The 13,329-nt window shown below is 37.3% G+C and overlaps 2 protein-coding genes across 2 annotated transcripts; both read left to right on the top strand.

The window, feature by feature from the left end:
• Positions 1-1,175: 1,175 nt before the first annotated feature.
• Positions 1,176-2,099, top strand: LOC127684450 (olfactory receptor 142-like). Its single transcript, XM_052181373.1, has one exon. It carries the CDS (start codon positions 1,176-1,178, stop codon positions 2,097-2,099), a length of 924 nt encoding a protein of 307 aa, XP_052037333.1.
• Positions 2,100-10,815: 8,716 nt separating this feature from the next.
• LOC127684449 (olfactory receptor 142-like) lies at positions 10,816-11,739 on the top strand. Its single transcript, XM_052181371.1, has one exon. It carries the CDS (start codon positions 10,816-10,818, stop codon positions 11,737-11,739), a length of 924 nt encoding a protein of 307 aa, XP_052037331.1.
• Positions 11,740-13,329: the final 1,590 nt, after the last annotated feature.

Genomic DNA, 13,329 nt, shown 5'->3' with positions numbered 1-13,329 from the left:
ATAATTTAAAATTCTCAATGCTATTGAGATTCCTTTTCTTTTTTCTTTTTCTGACTTAGTTCATGGAAAGAAAAATAATTTGAAGATGGTCCCAGGAAGCCACTTCATGTTTCTCAGCCTTTTTCATTTCATTCGCTAACAGAAATAATTAGGAGATATTCCCCCTAAGTCGACTCTACATTATTTTTTGCATGGCTAAACTAAGGATGACTAGAACTTGGCTTACTGGGGTGTTCACTAAGGAATCTGTTGGGTGGAGATCCTATTTAAGGGACCTTGCTTGCTCAAAGACCAGGACTCACAAGCTATTCATTGTTCTGTTCCAGACTAATTTTCCCAAACCCAATCTTCCCCTTGTCATATTGTAGTCCAGCAGGGACTAACTTCATATTGGGTTGGAGACAATTTCAGTTTATTTGAAATCTGGTCTCATTCCTTCTTGCAAGATATAGAAAACAGCATGCATTTTGACATAAAGTTAGGTAAAGTGTCTAGAAATAAGGTAGCAAGTTTCTTAGAAGCCACAGTGTATTGAATAATCTTATTTTTCCCTTAGACCCACAAGGGCTCATTTGTACAGATTGGCTACATCTGAAGTGGTGGACTTAATTAAACTGGTAATTTTTATTCATTGAAAAATGTAGCATAAAATTGATGATTTAAAAAGTTCTCTTAAGCTTTTAGATTATGTGAGTTACTAATTTGGAATGACCAAGTAGGAACCCATAATTGGATGAGAATTTTACTTCTTCACTCTGAAGTAAAGGAGTTTCTTTAACAGAAAGAGCTGTTAGAATGTACTGAAGATTATGCTAGAAATTAGTTCTAAACTCTAATGGCTTCCCAAAATAAAAATGCACTGTAAATTACAACTAACCCACAATGAAAGCCTGAAAAACTGGTTCTAAGTCTTAGAATTCACTAATTTTTGTTTTATTGTGTTCAAGTAAGAGTATTTTTGAATATTAATTTTCTAGTTACAAAAGTAAATAATATTAAGTGTTAGAATACTAATATATAATGCTTAACTAGATTTTGTTGCCTAAATAAATGGCTAATATATATGTTATAAGTTGTTTTAAATTGTCTAAAATATTATAGATGTCATGAATTTGTGTTAAAATCATTTTTTAAAAACAGGATGGCCTGATGTCCAGCACACTTGAACTGAACCCATGGCCAGTGCAAATGTGACTGAGTTGATCATCACCGGCCTTTTCCAGGATCCAGAGGTGCAGAAGGTGTGCTTTGTGCTGTTCCTTCCTGTGTACCTGGCCACAGTGTTGGGCAATGGCCTTATCATTGTGATAATTAGTATCAATAAGAGTCTGAATTCTCCCATGTACATCTTCCTCAGCTCCTTGTCCCTGGTGGAGATCTGCTACTCCTCTACTGTTGTTCCTAAGTTCCTCACTGACTTACTTGCTAAGGTTAAAATCATCTCTCTGAAGGGCTGTCTGGCTCAGATATTCTTCTTTCATTTTTTGGGTGTGGCTGAGATTCTTCTGCTTGTGGTGATGGCCTATGACCGCTACGTGGCCATCTGCAAACCTCTTCATTACATGAACATTATGAGTCGTCAAGTGTGTCACATGCTGGTGACTGGTTCCTGGTTGGGGGGCCTCATTCACTCCATAATCCAGATCCTCATCACCATTCCATTGCCCTTCTGTGGTCCCAATGTGATTGACCACTACTTCTGTGACCTGCAGCCATTATTCAAGCTTGCCTGCACTGACACCTTTATGGAGGGTGTTGTTGTGATGGCCAACAGTGGTCTAATCTCTATAATCTCTCTCTTCATCTTGGTGACCTCCTATGCTATCATCCTAATCAGCTTGAGGAACCATTCTGCAGAGGGGAGGCGCAAGGCCCTCTCCACCTGTGCCTCTCACATCACGGTGGTCATCCTGTTCTTTGGACCTGCCATCTTCCTCTACATGCGACCCTCATCCAGCTTCACTGAAGACAAGCTTGTGGCTGTGTTCTACACAGTCATCACCCCCATGCTGAACCCTATCATCTACACACTCAGAAATGCAGAGGTGAAAAATGCAGTGAGGAAGTTGTGGGGCAAAGGGAACCCGGAGACAGACTAAAAACAGCAAGAAAGGTTTTTAAGAGTTTGTTGTTGATGTGGATTTTGCTGTTTTGGTTCATGTTCAAATGGGAGGAGGGAGTGTGTTGGGTGGAGAGGCATATACGTGGAGGCAGGGGGAAGGAGGAGGGGGAGGGATTGAGGGTCTTAGGGGAGGGGGTATATCCGGAATGGTTTTACCATTGGCAATGTAAATGAAGATGATATTAAAAAAATAATTAGATGGGCATAGTTCTACTGCTTCACCTCTCTAGTACCCAAAATGGCTCCAAGGGCAGAGGTCACATAGTCTCTCTGACATATTGGATTTGATTGGCTGCATAATTTCTTGGGTTCTACAAAATTACTTAAGGTCTGTGTATCTGAAGGTTCAAAACAAGTGCAAGTGTAGAGATCATTTAGAAACATACTAGTATATTAACACAGGTAATATTTTCTAATATAGTCTAAAGAATATTTTAATATTTGCATACAATATACAATAATCATTTTACAGTTATAGACCTATCATTTTCTCACAGAGTTAGTATTTATTTTAGTTAAGAAAAGTCAACCTTCTTTCTAATAGCTATTTTGAAATATTTACCAGTCATGGTTGACTTTCTCTGTTATAAAGCATTTGGAATTATTTTTCTTATCCATCTGCTGAAGGCTTAAATTACTTCTACCTTTCCTTTCATTACACTTGCTTATAAGTAACTTACATTTCATCATAAAGGAAACCTACCAAAGGTATTAGCAGTAATTACTTGGTGATGCAGTTTTGAGTTTTTCATAAGTAACTTACATTTTATCAAAAAGGAAATCAACAAAAGATATTATCAGGAGTTATGGATAATGCAGTTATGGATTTTTCTTTTTCTAATGTGGATATAATAATATTGTTAAGAATTGTACCCAGGGACAATTTTATTCTGATTGGCTCTTAGATTTTATATTGTAGACCATCTGCTGTTAGCCACCAGAAAAGACAATTTTACTTCTTGTGTTTCACTGGCAACAAAGAGTTCCTTTGGGCTCTCTCACAATATCCAACATTTAGAAATCAAAGTACTATCAAACTGACAACATTCTATTTATAAATTAGGAAATAAGTCAAATGTTTTCACAAAAAGTAAGTGATATTAAGCCTATGCAATATTAAAGATAAACTATGTTAGAAATACTGTGTTAATTTGAAGAATGAAGGACAGGGTCATACTGTTTCAATTTCAAATCTTTGTCCATTTGTTATAAGTGACTATGTCATGGGTATTTCTTCTAATGGCTATTGTTATTTTTTCTTCTTCAATAAATGGAGATAAAAGAGTCCATGTCTATCTACATTGTTTTATCTTGCAGAATCTTTTCAATGCCCCACTGCCTCTCCTTATTGTGAGTAGTTTTGAGTATGTTTTACATCTTACAATTGATGTTGTTGGCTTTGAAATTGCATATAATTGCATTTTTCATATATATTCACCCAGCTTTTGTCAAGTTTGTGACTTGCCAGAGTAGGCTGTGTTCATATCAAGTGTCATTTGGGCTCAGAATTTATATATAATGAAAATTTGTGGCTGCAGGACAATGCATGAACAAGTTCGTAAGTTGATGAAAACATGTCTGCCTCTACTAATGTATGTATATATTTAAAGTATTTAGTGTCACTAAACTCTGAAAAATTTTAGACTGAATTTTAAGTTATAAATTTGCATAGGTACACATTGTTAGTGGCTGTGAAACTTGGCCACATAAGTATGTTTTGTTCTAAAAACCTTTAGATGTCTTAGTGTCAAAGGTTAGATGTTTAACCCAGTTCCTTAATGTCTTTATAGCCAACTGCCTCTAATCCCAGGCTTTCACTAACCAGTTTTTTTTTTTTATCTTACCCTCACATGTCCATTGTAAACACCCCAAATTCCCATACAAGTGTTGAGGTGTCTGGAGGGAAGAATATTGATAGCAATCACAGGCCAGGCCCAAGGAGCATTCCAAAGAAATATCAAAATGGCACTATTGTACTTATGAATTAGGAAATAAGTCAAATGTTTTCACAAAATGAAAGTGATGTTGAGCCAATGAGATGTTAAAAATAAACAATGTTAGAAATGCTTATAAACAAAGAAATGCTTATTGTCTTATCTTGAAGAATAAAGGACACTCTTCCTTTTGATTTCTTACTGTCCATCTAAGAATGCACTTAAAATCTATGTAATTTCCTGCCTCATGATCACCTGTTTAGCAGAAGGACTACACAGAGCTAGGGATTTTGTTGGATTATATGTTGAATTAATGAGTGGGTGGATATTATCTTTCAGAGGCAATTCTTGCACATTCAATGGTTATCACCACCATCATCATAGACAGGCAGGACTACAGAGAGACCAAGTGATTTCATAAATGCACATTATACACAAGTATGAAAATGTGAGAATGAGAAGGTGAAGTGAAGATAACTGTAGATTAACACTGTAGTTTTTTTTTTTCTGTGAAAGTGGCAACAGGAGAACCAGAAGTTGGTATGAGATAGCCTGTCCTCAGTTGTATATTTACTCAGTAGCTGATCAAAATCTAGTGCCTAGGGACTTTCTTTTTCTTAAAAAAATTATGATATTTAGTTCAGCCAGAAACTCTGTAAAGCAATATTGAAGTATCACTAAAATAACTGCAAAATGTTTATAAACATTCCCCCAACTCATTGTTTATTTGGCTAAGTTTTCCTATAGGGAAAATAAATCCCATGGGGAAGATAGTCTCTTGATCATATGCATGGCTTCATTTATCATGAATACTACAAGTATTTGAGCATTCAATCCTAACCCTTGGATACTGTATGGATGGATGTGATTGCTATATCAAGACAGAGTATTTTTTAACCCACGAAAATTCTATTCTTATGATTTGTATTTATAGCCTAAATGTTATAAATCTAAATATTATTTCTGATAGAGATATCCTGCAATTTTCTTGCCTTGTGATTTGCCCCAGTCATCAACCTTGTTTTTAAATACTCCATAGGTGTCTGACTTAGGGGCCAGATCTAAGCCTTGAATGGCAGGGCCATTTCTACCTCATATCCCCAACCTAATGCTTTGAAGAGAACATTTATTAGACTGTGGCTTTGGGAAATCAATTCGCCTCTCTCAGACACTTCCCTTTTCTTGTATGTTCAGGAGTTAGAGTAGATTACTTTGAATTATTCTCCAAATTGTTCAGGGGGATGCTCCTAGGGTGGTTCAACTGAGTCCTGGATTTGAGTCTTCAATGGGAAATCTTGATGACATTAGTCAAGAGACTTCATTTACTGAAGAAATCAGACTCTGTAAGGAGGAATCTGTTACTCCTTCCCTGTTATCCCCCCCATCCCAGAGTACAACTTCTCCTTGAGTTGTGGTCTGTTTCATTGGAGCAGTGAATTTTATGGTGAATTAGAGACAATTTATTTAAAATATGTGTGATCTATTCCTTGCTCCAAGGCAGAGCATGAATACACCAACTCTTCTGACCCAGAGGTAGGTGAAATGACTAGAGTTAAGGCTCTCTCTCTCTCTCTCTCTCTCTCTCTCTCTCTCTCCTATTCCCACCCATTTAGCAATTGATAAATCCCCCCTCTTTTCCTGCAATGTGTGGCTCACCAAGAAGCATGGAAACCAAGGGGACAATCTTCAGATGAACATGAAGGTCTATAAATATAAAGACATGGATTGAGAAAAATGAGTTAACTGAGATCTATAGTGACCCATGGACTAGTTAAAAAGACATGATATCAAATGTTATTTTTCCCTGATAGAGCTGAATAGCTTTGCACTGTGTGGGTGTATCACATTTTCTTTATTCATTCTTTGGTTGAAGGACATTTGGGCTGTTTTCAGTTTCTGGTAATTATGAATAAAGCTGCTATGAATATAATTGAGCATGTGTTCTTGTGGTATGGTGGAATATCTTTTGGGTATATGTGCAGGAGTGGTATAGCTGGGTCATCATTTCCAATTTTCTGAGGCACTGACAAATTGATTTCCAGAGTGGTTGTACAAGTTTGTATTCACACCAGCAATTGAGGAGTGTTCTCTTCCACATCCTTGACAGCATCTATTGTCCCTTGTTTTTTGATCTTAGCCATTCTGACTTGAATAAGGTGGAATCTCAGGGTAGTTTTGTGTTTCCCTGATGACTAAGGATGTTGAAAATTTCTTTATATGCTTTTCAGCCATTTGAGATTCCTCTGTTGAGAGTTCTATTTACCTCTATAGCCCATTTTAAAATTGGGTTATTTGATTTTTTGGAGTCTAAGTTCTTGAGTTCTTTATATATTTTGGATATTGACCTTTCTCAGATGTAAGGTTAGTTAAGATCTTTTCCCAGTCCGTGGCTGTAGGCTTTTGTCCTATTGATAGGTTCCTTTGCCTTACAAAAGCTTTTCAGTTTCATGATGTCTCATTTGTTAATTTTTGATCTTAGAGCCTGAGCCATCGGTGTTCTGTATTCTGTAGCAATGCATTCAAGGCTGTTTCCCAATTTCTTTTCAATGAGATTTAGTGTATCTGGTTTTATGTTGAGGTACTTGATACACTTGGACTTGAGTTTTGCCAAGAGTGATGAATATGGATCTATTTGCCTTCTCCTACATGCAGACTGCCAGTTAGACCAGCATCATTTGCTAGAGATGTTTTCTTTTGTTTGTTGTATGGTTTTGGTTTCTTTGTAAAAAATCAAGTATCCATACAGTGTGTGGGTTTATTTTTGGGTCTTTGATTCAATTCTATTGATCAACCTGTCAGTTTTTATCACTATTGCTCTGTAGTTCAGCTTGAGGTCAGGGATGGTGATTCCTCCAGAAGTTCTTTTATTGTTTATGCTCATTTGGCTATCCTTGGATTTTTGCTTTTCTCTGTTAATTTGAGAATTGCTCATTCAAGGTCTGTAAAAAATTGTGCTAAATTTTTGATGGGAATTGCATTGAACCTGTAGATTGCTTTTGGTAAGATAGCTATTTTAGCTATGTCAATCCTACCAATCCATGAGCATGGGAGACCTTTCCATCTTCTGTTATCTCTTTCAGTTTATTTCTTCAGGGGCATACACATCTTTCACTTGATTTCTTTGAGTTAATTCTATATTCAGCCACCTTGTTGAAATTGTTTATGATCTATAGGAGTTCTCTGGTAGAATTTTGGGGATTGCTTATATATACTATCATATCACCTGTGAATAGTGATACTTTGACTTCTTTCTTTCCAATTAGTATCTCCTTGATCTTGATTTGATCCTCTCAATTTTGTTGTTTTATTGATTTTGCTAGAACTTCAGCTACTATATTGAATAGCTAGGTAGAGAGTGGGCAAACTTGTATTGTTCTTGATTTTAGTAGGATTGTTTCAAGTTTCTTTCCATTTAATTTGATGTTGGCTATTGGCTTGCTGTATATTTAATTTTTTATGTTTAGGTTTGTGTCTTGATCTCTAATCTCTCTAAGACTTTTAACATGAAGGGGTATTGTATTTTGTCAAAGGCCTTTTCAGCATCTAATGAGATGAACATACATTTTTTCTTCTGTCAGTTTGTTCATATAGTGGATTATGTTGATGGCTTTTCATATATTGAACCAATCCTGCATTCCTGGGATAAAACCTACTTGATTTTGGTGAATGATGGTTTTGATGTGTTCTTGGATTCAGTTTGTCAGACTTTTATTGAGTATTTTTATGTTGATGTTCTTTAGTGAAATTGATATGAAGTTTTTTTTCTTTGTTGAGTGTTTGTGTGGTTAATGTATCAGGGTGACTGTGGCTTCACAGAATGAATTAGATAGTGTTCTTTCCAATTCTATTTTGTAGAACAGTTTGAGGAGTATTAGTTTTTTAGCTTTTCTTTGAAAATCTGGTAAAATTCTGCACTAAAACCACCTGGCCCTGAGATTCTTTTAATTGGGATATGTTTAATGACTGCTTCTATTTCCTTAGAGATTATGGTACTGTTTAGTTTACCTGATCTGGATTTAACTTTGGCTAGTGGTATTTGACTAGAAAATCATCTATTTCATTTAGATTGTTCAGTTTAGTGGAGTACAGGCTTTTAAAGTAAGACCTAATAATTTTTTTTTATATTTTCTCAGTTTCTGTTGTTATGTCTCCCTTTTCATTTCTGAGTTTGTTAATTTGAATACTGTCTTTGTGCCTTTTAGGTAGTTTGGCAAAGGGTTTGCCTAGCTTGCTCATTTTCTTAAAGAACCAGTTCTTAGTTTTGTTGTTTCTTTGTATTGTTCTCTTTCTTTTTAATTGATTGATTTCCATCCTGAATTTGACTATTTCCTGTCACTTACTAATTTTGAGTGTGTTTGCTTCATTTTGTTTTAGAGCTTTCAGGTGTGCTGTTAAGTTGCTAGTATGAGATTTCTTCAATTTCTTTATTAAGGCACACGGCACTCCGGATTCCCCTCTTAGTACTGCTTTCAATATGTTCCACAAGTTTATGTATATTGTGCCTTCATTTTTACTGAATTCTAGAAAGCCGTTAATTTCTTTCTTTATTTCTTCCTTGACTAAGTGATCATTGAATAGAGAATGTTTTAGTTTCCTTGAGTATGTGGGCTTTCTGTTGTTTCTGTTGTTGAAGTCCAGCCTTAATCTGTGGTGATCTGATAGAATGCAAGGGGTTATTTCTATCTTCTTTTATCTGCTGAGGTTTGCTTTGTGTCTTATAATATGGTCTGTTTGAAGAAATTTCCATGAGGTGCTGAGAAGAAGGTATATTCCTTTGTTTATTTTTTTTATTTGCTTTTAAATCTTTTATTATTTTTTTAATTTATTGATATATTTATTTACATTTCAAATGATTTCCCCTTTTCTGGACCCCCACTCCCCGAAAGTCCCGAAAGATCTGTTAAATTCATGTGTTTCATTACATCTGTAAGTTTCATCATTTCTTCATTTAGTTTCTGTTCCTATGACTTGTTTATTGGTGAGAGTTTTCTTTTTTAATATTTATTATATGTAGCTGTATATTTAATATTTACTTATTATATGTATACTGTAGCTGTTTTCAGATACACCAGAAAAAGGCATCATATCTCATTACAGCCACCATGTAGTTGCTGGGATTTGAACTCAGGACCTTCAGAAGAGCAGTCAGTGCTCTTAACTGCTGAGCCATCTCTCCAGCCGGTAGAAGTTTTCTTGTATGGTATTGAAGATGTTTTTTGGCCTTTTAAACTGAGAATCTTCATCCTTTTCCATTTTTATTATTTTTAGGTTTGGTCTTTTCATAGTGACCCAAATTTCCTGGATGTTTTGGGTTAGGAACTTTTTATATTTGGCCTTTTCTTTGACCAATGTGTTCATTTCTTCTATGGTATCTTCTATGTCTGAATTTCTCTCTTCCATTTCTTATATTCTGTTAGTGATGCTTGCATCTGTACTTCCTGTTCCCTTTCCTAGGTTTTCCATCTCCAGGGTTGCCTCAATTTGTGCTTTTTTTCTTCCATTTTTAGATTTGGACCATTTCATTCATTTACTTTGCCTGATTATAATGTCCTGTATTTCTTTAAAAGGTTTATTTGTTTCCTCTTTAAGGGTTTCTACCTGTTTGCTTGTGTTTTCCTGTATCTCTTCAAGGGAATTATTTATATCCTCTTTAAAGGCCTCTATCATCTTCATGAGATAGGATTTAAGGCCACAGTCTTGCTCTTCAGGTTTGTTAGACTATCATGGGTTTACTGTAGTAGGAGAGCTGGGTTCTGATGGTGCCATATTGTAATGGCTTCTGTAGATTATATTCTTGTGATTGCCTTTTTCTATATGCTTGTCTCTGGTGTTGGCTAGCCTGTGTGTCCCAGGTTTGGGCAGGCCTCCTGGGAGGGTGGTGGAACTGGGTGTCTCAGGTTTGAGTATGCCTCCTTAGGGGGTGGGAACCAACATGACTGCATGTGTAGGAGGTGACAAGAAGGAAGATGGATCTGCAAAAGGGCAGGGCAGAGCCCATGACTACTGGTATTGCTGGGTCCTAGCAACTGGGGGGATGGAGGTGTTGTCTTACTTGTGTGTCTAGGGTTAGAGCAGGCCTCCAGGGAGGAGGCTGAGCTGTGGGGTGGGGCACAGTATTCTGATTCTAGACTGCAGGTTTAGGTGAAGACCAGAATGAAGATAGATCTCTGACAGGATGGGGTAGGGCCCATGGCTGCTTAGCTTGCTAGGTTCCCAGCAGGTGGGGGAATTGGGATGTGAGGGGTTATCACTCATCTGTCTCCAATTAGAGCAGGCCTCCTGGGAGGGAGGCAGAGATGTAGGAATGTATTTCTTGATGCAAGGCCTCTTCCTTGAGTAAAGTGAGGAAGAACTGGACTTCAATTGTATCAAAAGAAACACTGAAGAGGCTGACCTATGAACTGCAATGAAGATAATGCAAATACATGATCTATGTATCCATCTAGCCATCATCTATCTACCTATAACATCTTGAACTCTTTCTTTCATAATCTGTGTTGAAAGTTAGAAGGAATTATTCTGAGTTACATTTTCTATGTGACTATGGGTAAATAAACATTTCTATGGATTTCTATTTTCTGTTGATAGCTAAGTGAAATTAATAGCTAAGCGAATTACTGGTTGAGCAGTAAGTATTTAGCAAAATAGCCTGATCTTTTGAGAATGCTTTTAGTGAAATTAACATGTGCTGCAATTTTTTTTTGACTTTTTTTTCCAGCCTTCCTATTATTTGAAGTCCCACACACTTGAGTTGACTCCATGGCGAAAGAAAATAATGTAACTGAGTTAATTTTCACCGGCCTTTTCCAGGATCCAGAGGTGCAGAAGGTGTGCTTTGTGCTGTTCCTTCCTGTGTACCTGGCCACATTACTGGGCAATGGTCTAATTTTTGTGGCAGTCAGTGCCAGTAAGACTTTGCATTCTCCCATGTACTTCTTCCTCAGCTCCTTGTCCCTGGTGATCTGCTACTCCTCTACAATTGTCCCTAAGTTCCTCACTGACTTACTTGCTAAGATTAAAACCATCTCCCTGAAGGGCTGTCTGGCTCAGATATTTTTCTCCCATTTTTTGGGTGTGGCTGAGATTCTTCTGCTTGTGGTGATGGCCTATGACCGCTACGTGGCCATCTGCAAACCTCTTCATTACATGAACATCATGAGTCGTCAAGTGTGTCACATGCTGGTGGCCGGTTCCTGGCTGGGGGGCTTCATTCACTCCATAATCCAGATCCTCATCACCATTCCACTGCCCTTCTGTGGTCCCAGTGTGATTGACCACTACTTCTGTGACCTGCAGCCATTATTTAAGCTTGCCTGCACTGACACCTTTATGGAGGGTGTTGTTGTGATGGCCAACAGTGGTCTAATCTCTATAATCTCTCTCATCATCTTGGTGACCTCTTATGCTATCATCCTCATCAGCTTGAGGAACCATTCTGCAGAGGGGAGGCGCAAGGCCCTCTCCACTTGTGCCTCTCACATCACGGTGGTCATCCTGTTCTTTGGACCTGCCACCTTCATTTATCTGCGCCCTTCCTCCAGCTTCACTGAAGACAAGCTTGTGGCTGTGTTCTACACGGTCATCACCCCCATGCTGAACCCTATCATCTACACACTCAGAAATGCAGAGGTGAAAAATGCAGTGAGGAAGTTGTGGGGCAAAGGGAACCCAGAGACAGACTAAAAACAGCAAGAAAGGATTTTAAGAGTTAGTTTAGTGTTGATATGAATTTTGCTGTTTTGGGTCATGTTCAAATAAAAGAGTAATTAGATGAGCATAGTTCTTCTATTGTTGCATCTTTCTAGTACCCAAAATGCTCCAAGGAAAGTGGTCAGATAGTTTCTCTGACATATTGGATTTGCTTGGCTGCATAATTTCTTGGGTTCTATGAAGTTACTTAAAGTCTGGGTAATCTGAAGGCTCAAAACAGGTGCAAATGCAGAGAACATTTAGAAACCTGCCTGTATTTTACTTTGACTTCTATTATAGGATAAAGAATGCTTTAATATTTTCATACAAGTGTAGTAATAATAATTTTACAGTGATAGGCTAGCATTTCTTTTAGTTGAGAAAGGCCAACATTCTTTTTAGTAGTTATTTTGAAATATTTACCAGTCATGGTTGCCTTACTGTGTTATAAAACATTTAGAATTATTTTTCTTATCCATCTGCTGAAGCTTTTTAAATTAGTTCTACCTTTTTAATTAATTCTACTTGTTCATAAGTAACTTACATTTAATTACAAAGGAAGCCTACTGAAGGTATTAGCAGGAATTACTTGGTGATGCAGTTATGGATTTCTCATTTTCTTTTTAATTAAATTTTTAATTTTATTATACTTTATATCCCATTCATTGTCCCCTTCCAGTCACCACCCTTCCACAATCCTTCTACCATATTCCCTTCCCTTCTCCTCTGAATGGATTGGGTCTCCTGGCTTTCCTCCTACCCTGGTACTTCAAGTTTCTGAGATGCTTGGTGCTTCCTCTTCCACTGAGTCTAGACAAGGCAGCCCAGCTAGAAGAACATATCTTACACACAGTAAACATGTTTTGGGATAAATATTCCCTGTTCCAGTTTGTCAGGACCCACATGATGGTCATCCTGAATTCTACATATTAGCAGGGAGGCCTCCGTCCTGCCAGCATGTGTTCTTTTGCTGGTGGTTCAGACTCTGAGAGCTCTAACTATCTAACCATTAATTTACTCTTTTGGTCTTTCTATAGAGTTCCTATTCTATTAGGGGCCCATAATGCTTCTGCCTATTCTTCTAAAAGAGTCCCCAAGCTCTATCTACTGTTTGGCTGTAGGTGTCTGTATCTGTCTGAGTCAGCTGCTAGGTAGAGCCTCTTAGAGGACAACATGCTCCTGTCATGCATATCTTTTTAGTACTGGGTTACCTCAGTCAAGATGATATTCTCAAGTTCCATACACTTGCCTGCAAAATTCATGATGTATTGGTTTTTTAATAGCTGAATAGTATTCCATTGTTTATATTTACCATGTTTTCTTTATCCATTCTTTGACTGAGGGACATCTAGGTTGTTTCTAGTTTCTGGCTGTTACAATAAAGCTGCTATGAACATATTTGAACAAGTGTCTTTGCCGGATGGTGGAATATATTTTGAGTATATGCTCAGGAGTGGTATAGCTGGGTCTTGATGCAGAACTAGTCCCAGTGTTCTGAGAAATATCCAAATTGATTTCCAAAGTGGTTGTACAGTTTTCACTCCCACCAGGAGTGTTTCCCCTTTCTCCACATCCTTGCCAGCG

The sequence above is a fragment of the Apodemus sylvaticus genome, chromosome 5 (genome assembly GCF_947179515.1).
Source record: "Apodemus sylvaticus chromosome 5, mApoSyl1.1, whole genome shotgun sequence".
Taxonomy (NCBI): Eukaryota; Metazoa; Chordata; class Mammalia; order Rodentia; family Muridae; genus Apodemus; species Apodemus sylvaticus.
This window is presented reverse-complemented; position numbering and strand designations above follow the sequence as displayed.